Source organism: Chroicocephalus ridibundus, chromosome 2, assembly GCF_963924245.1.
Source record: "Chroicocephalus ridibundus chromosome 2, bChrRid1.1, whole genome shotgun sequence".
NCBI classification, from domain to species: Eukaryota; Metazoa; Chordata; class Aves; order Charadriiformes; family Laridae; genus Chroicocephalus; species Chroicocephalus ridibundus.
In genome coordinates, this window is record NC_086285.1 from 113690730 (window position 1) to 113711505 (window position 20776).

Here is a 20776-nt window from a genome sequence, read left to right on the forward strand (position 1 = left end):
ACCAGAGCCATGGCTCTTACCCCATTAGAGAATAGTCCAGGAAGTCTACAAGTACAAAGATGAGTTCAAAACCAAGACAAGTACACAGTGATACACCTTCAGAATAATTTCCTGGTGTTCAGTGATTTGGGATCTAAAACCTTCTCCGGGCAGAGGCAGTGTCTTTAGACTCAGAAGCCAGTTCTTGGTGACTCAGGGAATTTGTGGATGCCCCATCCCTGGAAGTGTTCAAGGCTAGGTTGGATAGGGTTTTGAGCAGCCTGGTCTAGTGGGAGGTGTCCCTGCCCATGGCGGGGGGGTTGGAACCAGATGGTCTCTAAGGTCCCTTCCAACCCAAACCATTCTATGATTCTGTGATTATATGATTCTCTCCCTGGAAAGGAGGGAATCCTTCTGCCTCTGTTTTCATGAAACAGGCCCAATCATGGAGGAAAGGTCCATGGGTGGCTCCTTAGCATGAAAGTCTAGATGTGACTTTCCTAAGCCTGCTAACTGCTAAGGGTGGCCAGATGCCTCTTCATGTGCACCACAGCTTATATTGCCCCCAGGGATCCAGAATCTGGACCATTGGTCAGAGTCCTAGTGAGGGTCCGTGTCTTTACATGCAAGTTCTAAAAGCATACGCAGGGTTTGGCCCCTCATACTAACTCCCTCCTTCATCAAAAGTTTTCTCAGTTCCCAGTTCCCAGAATACCAGGATCTTTCACTTGCCCAGCTGGAGGCTGAGAATTACTGGGACTCCTTATTGGCTCAGCATTATCACAATCCCATACTTGGGAGCAATCTCATTATTTCTTATCTTAAAAACATTGCCTACGGACCCTCCTGCCAAATAAGATGTACACACATTTCTGACAGCCAAGACTTTTATTTTTAATGATATATGCAGTGCTAAAGCTCCAAAGCAGCAGGCAACAGTACATTGTCACCTCTGATATGCAGTGCTTTTGTACCAAGAGAGTTTTCTTTCCTTTTTTGCCTTCTTTCCTATACAGAGGGTTGAAGCATCAAAATGCAAAACCATTGCCAGTGACTATTAATTAGGAGTTGACTCTCTTGAGGAAAATGCTCTTGTTAATCGACCTACTGCTTCACAAAAAAAACCCATGTGAAACAGCAGCAATGAAATCAACAGTGGAGACTAGAAAGGCCTTGATTCTCTTGGGGGCTTGTCAGGTGGTTGGCAACTCCATACAAAACCTATGGTGGGAGCACTGTCAGCGCACTGCTTCATCATACCAATCAAAACAACAAAATGACATCATGAGAGGTCCTCCTACTCACACCAACCTGACAGGCTTGGCTATTTAGTTAAAGTTGTTGTTATGCCACATGTTGGGCCCAGAATAGCAACGGATATTAACACGACTGTATCTAATGCTGGTATTTTACCTGTTGTTCACTAGCTCCTCCCATTTTGATCCTGAAATTAAACCGATAGTGAAAACACCCCGTATTTTGAATATTTAACGTTAGTTTGAGTTAAATTTACATTTATATTATTTCTATTTCAGGCTTATTATATTATTATTTTTATATTTCACTTTTTAAATTCCCTCCTTGTAATTGTGAGCACATATACTGGACCTCAGTGGGACTCTTACATTGTTTGCCCTATCCTAATTGACATTCTAATGCTTGATGTGCTGTCTTTTTGCTACTGCATTAGGGACCTGGTTTTACTGTGAAAGAGAAATGTTGTAGTTTATGTCTTAAATATTGACCAGTTTCATTCTTTTCGTTTGCTTGAAAAAGTGTAAAGAGTAACACCCGTGGCTCAGGAATTACCGTATGTTACTTATTATTACCAGTGAAGCAGTGGAGGTAGCAAAGAGCCTGATAAATCCCCCAGAAGGAAAGGTGCAAATCTTTTTTCTCCCTGGGCAGGACTGGCAGCACCATCCTTGTGCCAAACACCAGCCTGTGAGTTTATCGCCCATGCAAAGGCAAAGTGTGCAAGCTCTAAATTGGCAGTTCGTTGTCAGACTAAATTCCTCTAAGTTTTGCTCTTTGTTGCCATCTCAAGTTTAAGGTAAAACTGTGACTGAGGTTTTCTTTTCAGGGGAGTGAAAATGGGAATTGATTTGGTTTCCTTTTTCAAGTGATCTGTTGTCTGGAAATGTGTGCGCGCTAAGCAGCAGCTGAACTGAGGTTCTCAATCCGCTGAGAGAAAACTTGGCTAAAAGGAAAGCTTCTTCCTTCATTCTGGGAAAGCAGCCTACAGTACCTGGGCAGGAAAAGCAGCACTTGCATCTCAGCTCTGTGCGTCAGAGTGAGTCTCCAATGTTCAGTAAATCCTCCTAAATGTACCACCCTCCTGGCAGCGAATATTTTTATTATATTTGTCTTCTGCAGAGAAGCTCTACAATTATGAATCTTTTTCTCAAGACCTGAATGACCTCCTCAAGACCTACTAATTCTCCCTCCCCTTCCCTCTTCAATGCGGAAAATTAGAACTTTTATGCCATCAGCTTTGGAAATGAATCCTTGTGGGGTTTCTGCTAATTTGTTTTCATATTGCTTCAGAAACAGTATATCTTCTGTGAACAGCCATACATGACACTGATGCACCTGGCACCAGTTTTTACACACATACTTCTAATGGTATCCTGTGGTGGGTAACTAGAGCTCTCTCTTCAGTACCATCCATCACTAACCAGTAGCTTTGAATAGCTGGTTTAATATTAACATACTGATCTATCACTTCAGTATTATTAAATCACTCCTTTCTCTCCTATGCATCAAGTACCCCAATTGTTATGTGCCAAAGCACAGTGACGAGCTAACCGCGAGAATGCCAACATCAAGACATTTTTCTCTCCTATAAATGCCAATACATACAGACACCCGCATGGCTCATTACTGCAGCTGATACATTACCAGCCAACTCCTCTGAGAAAATACAGCAAGAAGAGGTTCGGTTCCTTTGTCCTCACCTACATTACACAGTACCTACTACGTGAGCACTCGTACTGGGACAACTGGAATCCAAGAGGCAACTCAAGAGGCAAAGCTTTGCTCAGGCTTCTGGGGGCACTTTCAGGCACCAGGGTAAAATGCATAAAAATAGTCCCTTTCCTGGCTGTCACAGATTTCCCATTTCATTAAGCATCTTAGCCATTCTTTACTGGTGTTGGACGTGGAGGACGTTACCTGTTCGAGGTGACACTTCAGTTCAGTCATTTCCACCTCCCAGGCTGCCTTGTGTAGGGCGTACTGCTGCTGCAGCCCCTGCCGCTCACGCTCCTCGTCCCGCAGCTCCGAGCGGAAGTCATCCAGCAAACCCTTCAGAGCGTTCAGGAGCTTCCGATTTTCACTTGCCTGTTGCAACAAAGCAAACGAAATGCTGTCATTGGATGGCTTCAGCCTCCAGTTTCATTTTTAGGAGGAAAAATGCCTGCAACTCCACTGCATGGAAGAGAAAGTGCCTGGGCTAACTTTTGCATAAGAAAACTAAGAATAGCAATGTCTTCTCTGTCTACAGCCTGCCCAGGGAAGTGGTTGAATCACCACCCCTGGAGGTATTTAAAAGACGTGTAGATGTGATGCTTAGGGACAAGGTTTAGCGGTGGAATTGGCAGTGTTAGTGTTATGGTTGCACTTGATGATCTTAAGGGTCTTTTCCAACCTAAATGATTCTATGATTCTGCGATTCTATGATTCTACTTCTTGTTAGCCCTAGTCCTGAAGCACCCATAAAAGCCAAAGAAACTTAGCTCACCCTGAAAAAGGTGCTGGATTGAGGACAGCTGTAATAACTTCTTTTTTACTACTGTAAACCAAAGCTAGAGTATCATTCCTGAGGTTTGTTGGGTAGCTGGTGTCTCATACATACAGTCATTGCTCAAATCATAGAATCATAGAAACATAGGGTTGGAAGGGACCTCTGGAGATCATCTAGTCCAACCCCCCTGCCAGAGCAGGGTCACCTAGAGCAGGCTGCACAGGAACGCATCCAGGCGGGTTTTGAATGTCTCCAGAGACGGAGACTCCACCACCTCTCTGGGCAGCCTGTTCCAGTGCTCTGCCACCCTCAAAGGAAAGAAGTTCCTCCTCATGTTTAGGTGGAACTTCTTATGCTCAAGTTTGTGCCCATTACCTCTTGTCCTGTCCCCGGGCACCACTGTAAAGAGCCTGGCCCCATCCTCCTGACACCCACCCTTTAAGTATTTGTAAGTGTTGATAAGGTCCCCCCTCAGCCGTCTTTTTTCCAGACTGAAGAGACCCAAATCCCTCAGCCTTTCTTTATGAGAGAGGTGTCCCAGTCCCCTCATCATCTTGGTAGCCCTTTGCTGCACCCTCTCCAGCAGTTCCCTGTCCTTCTTGAACCGGGGAGCCCAGAACTGGACACAGTACTCCAGGTGCGGCCTCACCAGGCCAGAGTAGAGGGGGAGGATGACCTCCCTCGACCTGCTGGCCACACTCTCTTCTTGATGCAGCCCAGGATGCCATTGGCCTTCTTGGCCATGAGAGCACATTGCTGGCTCGTGGTCATCCTGTTGTCCACCAGGACTCCCAGGTCTCTTTCCACCGAGCTGCTCTCCAGCAGGTCAGCCCCCAACCTGTACCTCCCCACGTGCAGCACCCTACACTTGCCCTTGTTGAATTTCATAAGGTTCCTCTCATCAACTTCAAATATTTGCAAACTACATATAAAGAAAAGGGATTCATTTTCAATGCTTTCGTATTATGAGACAAAATTACTTTGGAAAAAAAAAAGTGAGGTTTTGAGCTGAGTACCTCTGCTAAGGTGTTTCACTAGTCTAAACTTCACATTTCTGCTCAGTCCCAGGCAGTTGCACACAGGTTTGCTTTGCAGCAGCACCCTGTGTGGTACCAAAGGCACGAAGGCCGCGTAGGCCACTTTCCCTCTTGCAGATGGAATCAAAGAGCAAACCCCCATCCACGCCTTGTTGAGAATGTGATGGTATATCGAAAAAGTTTTCTGTGCTGTTGTGCTAGCCAGGAGCCAAGAATGGAGTTAAATTAAAAGTCTGGCCCAGAGATGACATCTGATCTTGGCAAGTACTGAAAGACAGCATGTATACTTATTCAAATCTCTAAGGTTTTTTTCTTAGTTTTGGCATTTACTTTCTGCAAATTCTCTGGAGACTTGCAAAACCTGTCATTTTAATGTAAATTATTGAAAAACATTTTTCAAAGAATCATTCTGGATCAACAAAACAAAAGGTATCCCACCATTTTTTGCAGTCATTGAATTAGAAAACAGAAACGTGGAACATGATTTATTTATCCAAAATTTAAATCAAATATTCCCAATGAGCCTCTCAAAGACCAGGGAGTAGCCAGAGATTGTATCTGACAAGTTATTCTGAACAGAAAATACTTTTAAGAAAATTACACTTGATTAGCAGACACAGCATGAGCAGAAAAATGGTAAAGTTCACTCAGCAGATTCAGCATTTAATCACCTGGTTCTCATGAATGTGTTAGCTTCCTCAGGAAGGCCTAACTGGAATTAGCTGTCTCGATTCTTGTATGATAGTCTAAGTGATTTTATTTTTTATTTATTTTCCCAAGTGGAGGCTTCCTGCAATTCCTCTTATCTGGTGGTTCATGAAGTACCTACAAGGGGACTTCTTTGTAGACAAGTCAAGTAAACAGAATATGCCAAACTCTAAATAATTTTCATGTGCTTTTTTCAATGACAATACATATACAATTTTATGCAGACAACTAAGCTGATTTCATATGCTCATCAGATTTTTGGCATCACTGAACCCACCTTACCCAGTTTTGTAATCACTAATCAGACATACCACGGTGCCTTTTTTCTTTAAAAACCAAAAAAATGTGGTCTACTTTTTCCAAGCCATTTGATTCATCAGCAAAAATATGCTAGATGCAGGGAAGTGACTGCAGGTGCTCATTGACTGACCTATAATCCGTTTGGGCTAATGAAATGTGATGGTGTACAACATGGGGTTTTATAAGAAATGCACCCACAGAAGCAGAATTAATTCCATTAACATTTAATGCCAATTAGCAGTTTCCTACTATACAGCAGCAGTCTCCATCATGCATATAAGATCACCTACTTTTCAATATGTAATGAGATTTTATGTTTCCACCACTAATTTTCATTCTAATACCCAATTAAGACTAAATTCTCCAAACATCTCAAGCTCTTGTGTAGTAATCAGAATACGTGCTCTTTTGAAGATTTATCCTTAGTGTCACAACAGGAGCTGCTGGGTATTGAGCACACCAAAATCTGGCCTCATCCTCTTTGAAAACCCTGACCCCAAATGTCTATGAAGTGCCTTCATTCAAGAGCCACGTTCTGTGTTTTCTGGTATGCTGCATGAACCTTTCTCTAGCAAAGCAGTCTAAAGGTTCCACGAGGGAAATGAGGCAGAAGAAAAATAAAACCAAATAACACTAACACAAGCTACATCCCTCATTCCTGTGCATACATTTGATAGCTTTAGCGTCGTGTAGAATTAGGTTTGCAAATAAAGAAGTGATGGACTAGTAAAGAGAGGAGGCAAAAGAGCCTCATTGCAGGTTTGTAGCCTACTGAGATGAGGGCATGTCTTATTTCTAGAGGCATTACATCAACATCGCTGTTATGAGACAAGTACCCCAGGTGCCCCCTGGGATTGCTGGGTTCTTAAATAACTTGCCAATATAAATCCAATTTTGGTTACATACTTTTAATTCCTGCAGAGAAGTCTCTTTTGCATGACTTTATATTTGCAGTCTGAAGTTGGAGAGGTCTGTGAGATTATTTTTTGTTTTCTGTTTGTCAAACTGGAGTGTTTTTGGAGATCAGACAAAGCACTTTGGAGACAATGTGCTCTGAAATACAACATTTACATCTAGACATGCTTTAGATTTCTGTTGGTAAAACTGCCAAACAGCTTCTGCATTAGAATAAGTCCCATAGATACATAAGGATTGTTATGGTCTTCCCCTTCCTCCCAGGGATGTTGTACAGGCAGAAGAAATGGGGCATGGCTGTGATTCTCTGGAGCTGGCTCTTGAGTACCTTACCAGTTACTGAAATTTAAAAAGCATGGAGGAACCTGACTGATTCACAACTGATCAGAAACAAGCAAATTACAAAAGCAGTTTAAAGTCTTGTTGTATCCACAGCTCAGGATTTATAGGTAAAAGAAACAACATCTGACAGTAAATAAAACCTTAATGTAGTAAACCTCAGTTCCTCAAATTCCAGGACTTTGGAGTCTTTGCTAAGTTGTGTGAACCCCCGAGATGGGAGCCTCCAGCTCTAGAGAAGTTTGGGACCAGAGTAGCTGTTTGAAGCTTGGCTCTGCTTTTAATCACAATTCTTTTTTCTCTGAGAATTTCACTGAAGAATTTAGCCACAGCCTGGTATTATAAGCAGTTTATTGGAGCAGTGAATTAAAAACACAAGGTCAGGAGCCTAAACAGCGAACAAGAACTGTGCATTTTATCTGTCTAATCACAGATCTAGGCAAAAGTGAAGCTGGATCTTGGTGCAAATCATTTTAGTATATTTAGGTCTTAATTACTATTCCTTTGGGATTTTCTCTTAGCTAAGCTTTGAAAACAAATATTGTATGAGCAAATAAAGATCTAATTGGGGATTTTCTTGACACCCCTCCCAAGCAACAACGCGAGTGTATTGTTTTTTATTGCTTTTTCCATTGCACCACAGATGTGTAAACCCTTTTTTTCTTACTCCCCTGAGCTTACACCATCAAAGGCATCTCACCCTTTCTGCTCAACTGAACCAAAGCTCTTCCTTTTTGCACAAGCTATTCTCCCTGATCTCTTACTCCACACGTAGAAACACTGACTTACAGCAAGCCCTCCTCTACTGGGCCACCAGCCCAACTTGCCTGCTTATCTCCTGCCCATGACCAGACTTCCCGCTTGGCTCTTGAGTTATGCCAGTTCCTTGCCTGACCCTTTCTGCAGTGCGCCCCAGCTACCAGCCAAGGGACAACGCCATGAAGAGAAAGATGAATTGGCCCTTCTCAGAGTCCCCATCTACTCTGCCTCTCATCAACTAACCTTTTTTCTCCCCTTTCCCCTCAGCTATGCCTTCATCCCTTCACACACCGGCCACATAAAAATCCCAGACAAGCGAGATGTGCACTTTCCACCAAGTCGAGTACCTCAAATCATAATAATATAAAATTAAAGGCTGCTTGTTGAAGTTAAGGCCTCAGGGTTCATCATTTTTCTCAAAACAATTCCACTTTCCAGGCAGGGTGAGAAAGTCAGCAGCAAGAGTGCAGGCTGAAAATACAAGCCATTAAATATTAACATTAAATGTTAAAAATAAATATGGGTTACCTCAAGTTACTGTAAACCCTTCCTTTTTTCTGACCTAGTTATCTCAGCCACTCCTAGACTATCGCGAAATTTCCTTCCTAATGTGAAACAAGTGCTGGTGCATTTCATCTCAGAGCTTGCCAGGCAGAACCAGGAACTTAGGGCTCTCCTAGGCAGGTGTAAACCTTGGAGACTTCCAGCTTCACCACTCACCCCAAATTCCCCATGTAAACAGTGCCTTTTTCCAGCTGCGGGCTTAAGGAAGCTGCAGAAGACCCCCAAAGCCCTGGGTGTTTTTCAGCACAGCCTGACTAGTCAGTGGTATACTGGGAGGTGAGCGCTGCTGCGATACACCCCTCCAGGAAGGACGTGCTCTGGGTCTGCTGGTGGTCTCAGAGCTTTTAAACTGGGACAACACAGGCAAAGTGTCTTGTTGCTCTATTTTTGTTGAGTTAATGTGTTTGGGGATCATATATGAATTAAGTGGACGGTTATGGGTGAAAGTCTGTAATGTGTGCAGAGCAAGGACCAGGGTCTCTGAGGTTGGTGAGCACAGAGAAGGTCCTGCACGCAGGAGGTTTGCAGGGCCAAGCCATCCACTACAGTGAGATGGACAATTCAGGCCCAACTGGTACTATGTCGTGTGAGGGCAGAGCAAGGCCCTGGCAGAGCCTCGAGGGCACAGGAGGTGTGCAGGCAACTACTCCTCTGTCATGGTCTTCCAGAAGACACTTCTGATGCCCAGAATCTATGACAGCATCAGAATTAACCTTGCAATGCACACAAAAATGAATTATAAGCAATCCTACTTCCCATTTCTACCACCTTAATTGAGATTAAAGCCTCAGCAATGATTATTTCAAAGAGGACATAATTTATTTGAATGTTCTCAGTCATTTTAAGAGATCTATATGGAAAGTTAGTACATGACAGAATTTGTACTGAGATAGCATGTTGGTTTATATTTCTGTTACTCATTCTAGATTAAATCAGTCTACAGATGAAATGCAATTACATGACGTGCTCAGGAGCATCTCTTCCATGGTCTTTTTCAGCCTCTACCAGAGAAGAGCTTGCTGAGAGGATGACAGTGATAGGTCTGGGTGAATGGCAAGGTAGAGCCTTTCCAAATGCCAAAGTGATCAAATGAATACTACCTTGGTAGCACACTTCACAGAAAATAATAGCTAGAGAATGAAGTTGTCAGCTATCACTATGAAAAAGGAAAGCAAAAGAGTCTATAAACTTAAAGCAGAATATGAAGCAGTATAAAGACCACAGCTCTCTACTATTTTTATTCTTATAGAAATTCTAACTGAAGTTACATCTTGAACTAGAGAGGTAGGTTGCAAGACAGCCTGTGCATCTGCCAGCACCAGCCTAACCTTATTATAGGATAGAGACTTACTAATACCTGCTGCGTATCTATTAGACCACATAGATAATAAGCAAACAGGTTGTATATAGTTGTGAGTCTGGGGAATTCAAGGTGAAGAACCAACATGCAAAGACAGACGCAATCCCCAGAGCCTGCAGCGAGTCCAGTAGAGTCCTGCGGCCATACAGAGATTTGTCTGAGAGCTCTCGCCATGGAACAGGCTCACAAGTCAAGGGCTCAGATAGAGATGGGGCATAAGACTTCAAGATCTTTTTCACTGAATATATGTTTTGCACAGAATTCTTGCTCCATTCTACTTACGATTGCAAATATTTCCATGTAACAGGATGCTCTCATCTGAACATTTTCCATTTTAAAAATGTAAGAAGATGCTCCTGAAGAACTGCTGGAAGCCTTAAGTCTGTCCCATTTGAATGTTTGCCATTATTATTGTTAGGACTGCTGGTATACCAAATGCACAAAGGAAAAGGCTAGGATGTATGGCAGTGCTCTGACACACACAGGCAGGGCACAGGAGATGTCAGGGAAAAGTTAGCATGATTTGCTTTTAGGCATTTAAAAATAAGCCCAGTGACAGGAAGGAACTTTTGCATTGTTTTCCCATCATCTCTAAGGAAAACATTAAATAGATGGGCTAGTTTCTTAAATTATTTAAAGGAAATAAAATCACCTCTTCTTGCTAAAAGCTTGATAGTAGAATACAATAAAAGTGCTCAGGCAAGAGGAGCATGTAAATTCTGCAAACCATCACATACTGATAGATGTTTCTGGGCAAACAGCCACAAGAGGAAATGGGATTTTTCACTGATAGCATCTGCCAACAGAACAGTAATCACGTGGCTCCTGATTAAATATAAATATAATGGATGAAATCCACTGTAATTGCTGTGTAGCTAGAAGTATTTTTACAAGTATGATTCTAGGTGATTTAAGACAGTAGCAGAAGAAAATGAACTCCCTTGAAAAATCCAGTTTTCATGCCCAGAACATGATATACAAACGGTATAGTACCTGCTTCTGCTGCTGCAGTAATTCTGCAGTCTGAAGCTGTGGTCCATGATCAGTGCTCTCCGTAGTGGGACGCTGGGAGAAATCTGTCAATGCAAACACAACATCCTCTTCCTCCTCCTCTCGCTCTGCATCATCCGCCTTCTGCTCTGACTGAATGCCAAAATCTGGGAGGGCCTCAGGGTGCTCGATCTAAAATGCAAGAGATGGGACACATCAACACTCTTTTGCCATTTACCTCAGGGGACAGGTATCTGTTGAAGGGCTAAGGAAGGGACTATCTTCCCCTGCATCTCTGTGGTGGGTTATATTGACTTCTGTAGGCTACAGGAAATTATCTTTGGGTGGTATATGACATGTTGCATATATGAACACAATACTACGCAGGCCTGCAAAACGGGTGATCTATGCAGCTGACAAGATGCTTATAATCCATCATGCATTAATGAAAAACTATACAAGACAGTGGTGTATTATCTGATGAAGATACGGAAATTGGGAAGTATCCAAACCAAGCACTTTATTCTCTCTAATGCATTAGCAAAACACATGACTCCAATAATGGCTGGAGGTGGATCGATTATCTATTAACCAGTCAAAAAATCCAAAAGCTATTTTGATAGTAGAAGATGAGCTAGTTTACATAGAAGCATATTAGTACTGCTGAAGTAAAGTAGAAGCAAATTATTTCTAAAATGCTACTCATCTCTTGTTTCTGACTCATATTACCACAGCAGATGAAGATGAAGATGTTCATCCACCTTTTATCTAAGAATAGAGAACATTGGAGTATTCAACTTAAGCATACTCCAATCACACCTGAAAGGTTTCTTGTACTGCCAAATGCAGCAAACAATGAAAAACACTAGGCACATAAGTATCAGAAATACTGAGAAAAAATTACTTAGTTGCCTTAGCAAATTGTTTCAGAATTGCACGAACCTGCAGAACAAATCTATTATTCTCAATAATTTTGTATAACATGTCAGAATGGGCAAACACTTTTTTTAACTTATTTTTTCTTTAGGTAAGATTTCCAAAGTAAACTAATTCTGGATGTGCAACTCAACACAATTTTGCAGCACCTTTCTTCACAGTGCATATTGGGTGGCAGTCACACCCCTGCTGAGATGTGTCAGCTTGGGGATTCCAGGTTGTTATGTACGTCTGAAATTCCTGATCTTAATTTAGTTGCTACTTGGAAAATCACCATGATGACTACCGTCGTACCGCTGCTGACGGTGATAGACGTGTGTATAGAGAAGAGGAACAAACAAGAATGATTCACTGTAAGTTCCCACAAGAAGCTGTATAATTCTCCTGCCAACATGAAAACAGAGCTTCCCTCCATCTGTATTGCTGAAGACTTCGTAAGGAACACACTGTGCACACGATGAGAAAAACGACAGCACTCCACCCATCTAAACAGATTTCACTCCATCAGCTCGCTAACGTATTTTTCTTTCCAAAAATTATTCAGGAGTCACATATTTGAGACCTAATTAAATTTTCATTTACTATGAGAGAGTTTTTCAGGACCAGATGTTTGTTCTAGTTAAGGGTACAGATTTAAAGATGGGTGATCTGTAACATATCATGTAGAACATACTTTAGCACAAGCCAACTTAAGAAAAGACTTCATGTTTAATTTGAATCCCCCTTTAAATCTATGTGTAATTATAAAGTTGCTGATGCCACATCATATTTAAAGGCTACACTTAAAGAAGGGACATCCCAGTACCACACCGCTTGCAACTTTATTGGGTTAACAGGGTGGGACAGTTACCTCTAATATGTCCTCCCCTTCCTCTTCCATTCGCTTGCCTTGCCGCCAATGTTTCAGCAGCCACTTCAGTTTGACATACAGGAGAAAGGTATCCTGCTTGAAATGCCTGAGTTCTTGCTGCAGCAGACTTTTCTCCTGGCTCCACGTCTTCTCTTCCAGTTTGTTCTGCAAAGTCAAGCTCTGCACTTCCAAGTCTTTCCTCCGTAGGGTCTGCATATGCTCCTCCTCCAGCTTTAATGGAACAACAGGCAGCATGTCAATGGGGTGGTGTCCTGGGGCACCCTCCAGGACTTGTACATTGTTGGGTGAGACAAACTGAAATCTCCAATTTTCATCAGTACTGAGTAGCTACTGAGTTTGACTAAGTTCCTCAGCAGTTATGACCGTTGAGGAAATCAGAGGACAGCAGCTGATAATGCTTTGCTTAAATAACCATATCCAGGTAACCTGCTGTAGAAGTGGACATTTACTTTCAAGATGCACAAGACCTCTCTTGCTGCTTAAGCATTTTATACCACTCATATTTTCCTCCCTCTCTTGGTTGTATACCTACAGTATGTTCCCAGCACAGCCACCACCCCACACTGCTGCACGTATCACACCTGCTAAATGCATCTGCAGGCATTCATACAAGGTGGGACCACAGCTGCCCTTCAGACACCTGGAATATGACCCTTGCCTCTTCCCTCCCCAGCCACAGACTCATCCTTTCCTCTGTGCCTACGTCTCCCTCTGCTTCTGGAAGAGCAACGCTTCTGAAGGAATCACATCCAGTATCTCAGGTACAACCACTGGTCCCCCACTTCTCACAGTTCATTCTCAGAGGCATCTGAATGACTCACAGTAAACAGTTTCTCATTCTGATATGACTAGATCGGGGACACGCGCAGGAACAGAAGAGACAGGAATAGGCTGCAACTTGGCATTCAACATGTCTCAGTTTCAGTACTAGAAGCGCCAAGAAAAGCTCGTTCTTTGGAACACATGTGTAATTACCCCTGTTTCAACACAAGGCCACCTGAAATGTTATTCTTTAAACATGACATCTCCCTCAATATGTCAAAATCAAACCATGGCATGACCTGCGCCCAACAGCACTTGTACAAGTTAGTTGTACATCATCTCATATTCTGCATGGATGAGATAGTGTTTCCACTTCAACACCAAGCTGTGGTTCATATTGATCAAGAAAAGGCAGATGGAAAATGAGTACAGAACCACTGCTTACAGATCCCAGTTTCTACTATTTTCCATTCTGCGGAACAACTGCCTCTTCTTTTGCTGACCAGCTCCATAGATGAAATCTATGAAAGCCACAGTACGCTAACGACCACAATTTAAATTGTAAGAACATACCCTACAACAAACAACATTCACACAGGAATGACGAATACTTCAGAGATTCTTTTTCAGGAGCATGGACCCCCTAACAAATAATACTGCTAAGAAATATGTGCTTGATTTTCATGGCAACATTCAGATGCTTCCGACACAGACTACTGGTCCATACTAGATGGTTTACTAAGGGCGCTCCCAACGTTTAAATGATGTGCTCTGGCATAATGCAAATTTTCAGCATCTATACTACCATGCCTTAAAAAGTTCCTGATCAAATTAAAATTATATACAGTAGTTGCTAGCTTAAATGGGTTTAAAATGTAGCTTAAAAGTAGTTTGGAACAAAACGAGCTATAATGGCCCAAGAAACATACATGGAACTCATAATAACAATCATGGAGATTGTACACTGCTAGCACACATCAATTTGATGTCATTAAACATTGCTAAAAATGCAATAGCAAAAACAGGGCTTATTTTAAATTTAATTTTTACAGGAAGAAACAAATAGATTTTGTGTTGATGCAGGTTTTTCCACCAAATGAATTTATGGTTAAATACAGCAAAGATCTGAGTCATTTCCACCAGAAATCCTGGAAGATGATAAAAAAGGAACAATATCAACAGGATGGGCATAATCTGGAAAAAATGAAGAATCCAGAAGATGCTTTTATTTTTCTATTTCTGCTGGCTGTCAACATGAATAGCTAGCTTTGATTTTGCTTCATTTTTCATTGTTTTTACAGGCTGTTATGATCTAAGTCCCCATGGTCACAAATGCTTGCAGAAGACCCTGGTGGAGGTAGCTTCATAGGGTATTATGCTTTTTCCATGGATAGCTATTGCAAAAGAAAAGAACTTTGAGAGGCAGGCATAGCTTCCAAAAAGCTTTCATGGCCAAGGCAACTAGGAAGGAAATCAATTTACTGGTTGCCTTCAAAAGCCTCCATGAGAAAGCTCCTATGGAGATCAACTGGAAATTAAAGCCACTTATGAAAAAACGGAGAGATACCACTTGGGTATAATGAGATTAGCTGGCACAAAGAAAAATGCTTTACACTATGCAACAATTATGCTGAATTTAGTCTACGAAGTAAATTTAAAAAGAAAACTTCAGTTAAGAGCCAAACAGCCTGCAGAAATTAGCAAAAGATTTTTTTTGCTCTAGGAGCTAGAGATCACAAAAAGATTGACTAATCTGTTCCAGCCTTCAAAAGAGCAGGGGAACCCATGTAACAAAATATGATTTATTCACCAGTTATGAATAAGAGGGTTGGAAGCATGAGGTACTGAGAAATACAAAAAGTCCTGATTTGTGTCTCAGTCATGAGCATGTAACAACTCCTCCGACTTCAGAGAAGTGCTTGACTTTCTTTGGGCTAGGAGGGGTCAGAATAAGGCACAGAGCCAAACTATGCTCCTAGAGATCAAACGCACCCTTTCCCAGCTCATAGAGAGCTGAAAGGGCTGATATTGTTCCCCATGCAGTATTTCATGTCTCGACCTCGACTTCCCACACACAGGGGAGGACAAAACTTCTCTCCACCAAGCAGAGAAACCAGATTCAAAGTGTCAAAATAGGCTTGAGATTACATTTCCTCAACTTCCAGATTCTTCATTTACTCAGATGAGGCCAAACAGGCACAGCCATCAGGACACAAGTTCCCATGGTCCTGACTATCAAGGTCCACGCCACACATCATGGTCATGCGTCTCTCCCAGCAGGCGGGTTTCGTATTTACCTGGATGATCCTTTCTGTAAACTTTTCTTGCTCCTCTCGGTGAAGTCTCGTCTCCTGCTCAAGCTGAGCCTGAAGCTCCTGTATCGATACATTCTGTACAGGTAAAACATGGGAATCCCTGAGCTGATCAGCAGGACAAAGGGATAGGTTTAGCAGAAAATGTGTCTCCACAGTGTTAAAAAAAAAGGAAAAAAGAAAAGAACTGCAGGACAGACATCTGCACAACTCACGGTTATCAATAGTTAAAACCAAAGCACAGTGTGCAAATAAATAGCAATGCCCTAAATATGTGTGGGAATTTCCTGTGTGGCTTCTTCTGAAAACTAAAGCTGGGATGCTGATTTTACATGTTGGATATTCCCTTCAGGACTCTGCTCTGGGTTTGCACTTGAGTAGCTGAGACAGCGCACCGTCAATGATGTTTGCCAGATAAGCTCCTATTTACAGGATTACAAATTCGGTGGCATATTTCTTTATGATAATCAAAGCTATAAAATGTTAACATCTCTGCAGAAGATGCATCTAATGCACATATATTGAACCTAATTATTTATTCATTTGCAACACTTTTGATTAGGCAGTTAATGGGACAGTGTGTATTAAACCAACTAAGCATATAAGACCCCTCTCTTCAGATACAGGACAGCTCTCTGCACAAGCTGACCTCATTCTCTGGTTTCTACTCAAAATAATTACTCCACACATGTCACGGTGATAAGCTGTGTGAGCCTGAGTTCTGAGTAAAATGCTTAAGTATCTCCCCTTTCAGGTCCAAAAGTATTTTAATCGTAATACTTTCGATTTTATGTTCTCATTAAGTTTGGCAACCCATCCACTTTACTTCTGAAAGTTACTTAATTCAGAAATAAAGACCCAAGAAGGCAGAGTCAGACCTCATTATTTATACTATGTTAATTAATCTTGTGGCACTTATATTTCCGATCAGAACTTTCTATGCCCTTCATTTTGTCTCCCACATTGGAGCTAAAACTGATTTGTCTGTACAAGGGGGATGCTCGGCCAGATGCCGTCCTCTTCCCATGTGTGACCACAGAAAAACACTATGGCACTGAACTCCTACTTCCCGGAGTAAAGATGCATTTAAAGATGGGATTGCTTCAGGCTTCAAAGTGTAATCCCAAAATCTCTGCTGGCCGACATCCAGCGTGCTCCAACCTCAGCAGCTGCAAGGACGTAATGCAGGTTGTGGGGGCTGCGTTGCTCTCGGGGGCTGTGTTGCCATTTCCCCTCCGGCATCAGCCCCAGCATCCATCTCCTCTTCCCAAGCACTCCTCCCGCTTCCCGAGGGCAAAACCAGCTGCTGCCTCTGTTTGGGCTGCAGCAGCCCTTGCTGGGACATTTTGTGTTATAAGTATTTGTCACCGGAACAGATACTCCTCTCCTCCTCTAGGGAAAAAGAAGATAAGGCAGAGGGAAGTATCCCATAAACCACCCGCAGGACCATGCTCCGCTGAAAAATGAAAGTCATCCTACGTATACTTTCTGGAGCCTATCAGTTCCTTCTTTATTTGATTGACTTATTGACTTGTGCACGTCTGTTTTGTACCTGAGGAAAAGACACTTCCAGCCCTCTGAAAGGTATACGTAAAGTGACCACAGAACATTATCTGCCTTATCGATTTCATCTTACGCCTTAATGTGCCTGCAGGCATTTTGTATTTCACAAGGTCTCACAAATAATTCGGAAAGAAATGCTTGTAATGGGATTTGCCAGTTTTGCACAATAATTTGTAAATCACTGATTTAATTTTTTCATCCAATAAAGGAAAAATCACTTTCATCAGAAATTTCTGCATTCTTTTATTCTGATCAGGCTTCTTTAGGAATGTGGCAAATAAGAATCAATGTACCTAGTTAATTCAGGTGTAATTTAAAAAAATATGTGTTCCTTCTTTTTATGAATGCAAAATCAGCCAAAATCATGCAAAGTACTGGGATTTGTACTGCTCAAATCAAGGGAGATAAAGCTGCTAAGTGTCTAATAGATTGCTGCTAAACTTCTGGATCGTGAATGAAGAATACGTAGAAATGTATCATGTGATATTTGTATATGCAGTTCAGGCACCTGATAGTGCACTGATGGACTTCTGTATGTTTATATGTGGAAATAAGACCCCTATCATATAATCAACAGGGTGTAGTCTGTGGCACAACTGTGGTTTTGTTTTGAGAGACAACACTGCTACAAAATGGACACAAAAGTTGATAACCTGTTAACTTCCATTCTTTGTTTCCTTTGTTCTCATTAATGAACACGCTACACGAGGAACGGAGAACACCCCGAATGTGACGGCCACCACACTACAGACCGACACCACAGAAACAAACACAAACTCACTAGGAACAAGACACACAAACACACAATGACGGGAACTACGAGCTAGTGCTACTCCATCACAGCACCACAGAAGCAGCTACACTTCATCCGCAGCTCAACACTGACTGACAGTTTCCTACAAATCCCAATTACTGCATTTCCAGATCCACTTCCACCTCCGTCCTCTCGGACAGGCAGTGCCAAATCCTTCTGCTGAGTCCTTTTCTCTCACCTGGTATCACTCCAGAACAAGCTAATCCATGCCGATGTCTTTACCTCAAGAGGATATGCAGAGAAAAGTCATCCATGCTTTGGGGGCTTCACCACCGCTCCCTCATTGCACCGACCCCTCTCTGCCCCTCTCAGCATGTTGAAGGCTTTTCAGGTTACTTTCCAGCTGGCACAATCCCACATTTCTGCCATGACTTGTTTTCACATGATTACCAATGCACCCTGAGACTGGGTTTTACTTCTCAGTTTTCTCCATTTTACCATAGCTAATTGCAATCTCAATTTGCCTGCAAATTTAATCGGTTTATATGCAACAACTGTGAACATCAGATTTCATGGAGACTTTCTTTTCAGCCTTTTTTTTTTTTTTTTCCAGGAGGGATGGAATAAAATAAGGCCTGAGGAGGCAGGGTAGAAAGATGTTCTCCAGAATTTGTGTGCAGTTCCAAGGAAGCCAAAAGATGAACATTTTATGCTGCTCACTTAATGCTATGCTATAATGCTTTGATATTTGGACATTACATTTGTCCATGCAGTCTAAAACGTGCTACTTTTTCCACATGTGACAGCTGACCGTTGCGTGCATACAATCAACCAGACCACAGAGGAACATCCAGTGTCTTTTGTATTACTTTTTACATGGAATACACATCTGACTGAATTATTGGAGGCTGCTTCTGAAGATGTCCACTTCTCCCCCTTAAAAATAAATGATGTATATTCCACTTGCTAGGCTACAAAAGGCAGTTGTGTGGTTATTCGTCTGTGCTTATACTGAGAGTCTCTGATTTTGGGAAAACACAGAAAACTGCTCCAAGTTTTTAAAAATCCATCTCATTGTATGGATAGTATACAAAGTCTCACCGAGTTCAGTTAGGACTGGGATATCCAGATTTACATCATAAAGGCTCTTTTAAGCCATTATATTGTCAACCCTTATAGAATCTTGCATAGCAAGAAAGACTACAATTCATCAAAGTAAATTATTCTTGCTGCCCCTAATCTTGGTGGGAAGGAATACTGTCAGTGTCAGTTTGTCTTTCTTCTTCCCACAACTTCGCATTGGAGGAACAGTGGACACTAGGAGATATAACTTTCTATGTGGTCCACAATTGTTGGGTTTTTTTCAGAAGAAAGAAAAGTCACAATGTATAAAACATTCACTGTTTCCTTCCTGGGAAAATGAAATCTTAAATCAGGGCAACAGAAAAGGATGTGCAAATTTTCAGCACATGGATGGGAGCTGCTGCAAATGCCATCCGGCTTAAAAACTCTCATGTGGGATTATGAAAATTGCACAGAAGGAGCACAGACACACCAAAACCAGCTAAAAATAGAACGTTCAAAATATAGACCGAAATTCTCCTTGTATGTCCAAAATGGATCCATTCAGCAGATTTGATTCAAAGTGACTTACCTAACTTGCACATCACTGTATCTGGTTGGTCCACACTTAACCCAGCTATTACTTTACATTAATAGAGATGTTTTGTATTTCTTACGGGCATTGTAAGTAAGAAAAATAATTAAACAGATTAAGAATGGCCTAGAAGAAATTATTCCTCAGTGGGAGCTCTTCCTACTTATTACTAGACCTTGTGAAAACTTGCTTTTTAAGACATGCTCTCACTTTCTCTAGCCTATCTGCTTTTATTTTAATTCTCTGGTGATAACTTGTTCCTTTTAAGTTAGTTCACTTCGGTGATTCTTTTTCCATAACCTGTGAGTGTCAGAGATTTTGTGGCATCTTTCTACACAGAAACAAATGTGTAAGTGTTTAAAAGCCACGTATGAAAATAAAAACTAACCAAATCCGAAATGCAAAGATGAGTGTTTCTGCCTTTGGTGGTATATACTTACTCAGGTAAGGGCAGAACTGATACCTTTTGAAAGAACAATCAGAGCTACGAGATACAGCTCCATTTTAAAGCATTAGGTATCAAATATTGCAACAAACTGGATTTGGTCATTTGAAAGAGTGAATTTTTTCTTCTCCAGAATATCTTCTTGTTTCCGAATAAACAAGAGGAGACTGCTTAAGGAAGCTGCCCTTGGTTTATGGATATTCCATTGGTAAAAAGGGTAAAACTCACCACATGAAAAATTATTTACCATTTTTCCCACTGGTTTCCGTTTGTTGCCATAGTAATCCTTTGATTTGTACCAGGCGTTTTCTCCATGAAGCATTGTGTTACCTTTTTTAGTTCCTCCCTGTCTTTTAGTCAGGGCAATTCTCACTTTTTCACTCGCTTTTTCTTTGGATGGTAAAGAATGATTTCCCCCTCCCACCATAACCCAGCTCTGCTAAAATCATGAATAATGGATCGAACATCCACCTCAATGGGCTCCAACCTCCCGCAACAGCAGCTGAATGGCTTGTTTCAGCAAGAAAACAAAGCCCTGCTCTTAAGGCAATTTCAAGATATAATTTCCCTTGGACTGTGACTCTAACCCACCTCTTTAACATGCAAATACATTCTAATAATACTGTTGCACTAATAACTGCAGTGCAAAGCCCAAACAAAGGCAGATGTTTACAGTTAGGCTACAGGGTAGTTTCAAGCACAAGTCAGTCTGCATTTATTGTATTTAATCAAACAATTAGGCTCCCACGATGTTCATATTTAAAAATAGGAGAAATGGCT

At 41.7% G+C, this 20776-nt stretch overlaps 1 protein-coding gene across 10 annotated transcripts in view; it reads right to left on the reverse strand.

Annotated features, from left to right (window-relative positions):
• The window catches only part of MTCL1 (microtubule crosslinking factor 1), a 111751-nt gene that overhangs the window by 20295 nt on the left and 70680 nt on the right, over positions 1–20776 (reverse strand). For 6 of the 10 annotated variants that reach the window (XM_063326561.1, XM_063326560.1, XM_063326562.1 and 3 more), the window contains 4 exons: positions 15563–15655; positions 12483–12713; positions 10700–10888; positions 3154–3321 (listed from right to left, as the gene is read on the reverse strand). In XM_063326561.1, the coding sequence (XP_063182631.1) occupies positions 3154–3321; positions 10700–10888; positions 12483–12713; positions 15563–15655 (681 nt within the window). The remainder of the gene's footprint in view (positions 1–3153; positions 3322–10699; positions 10889–12482; positions 12714–15562; positions 15656–20776) is intronic. The other 4 variants (XM_063326563.1, XM_063326566.1, XM_063326569.1 and 1 more) reach the window with 1 other exon arrangement.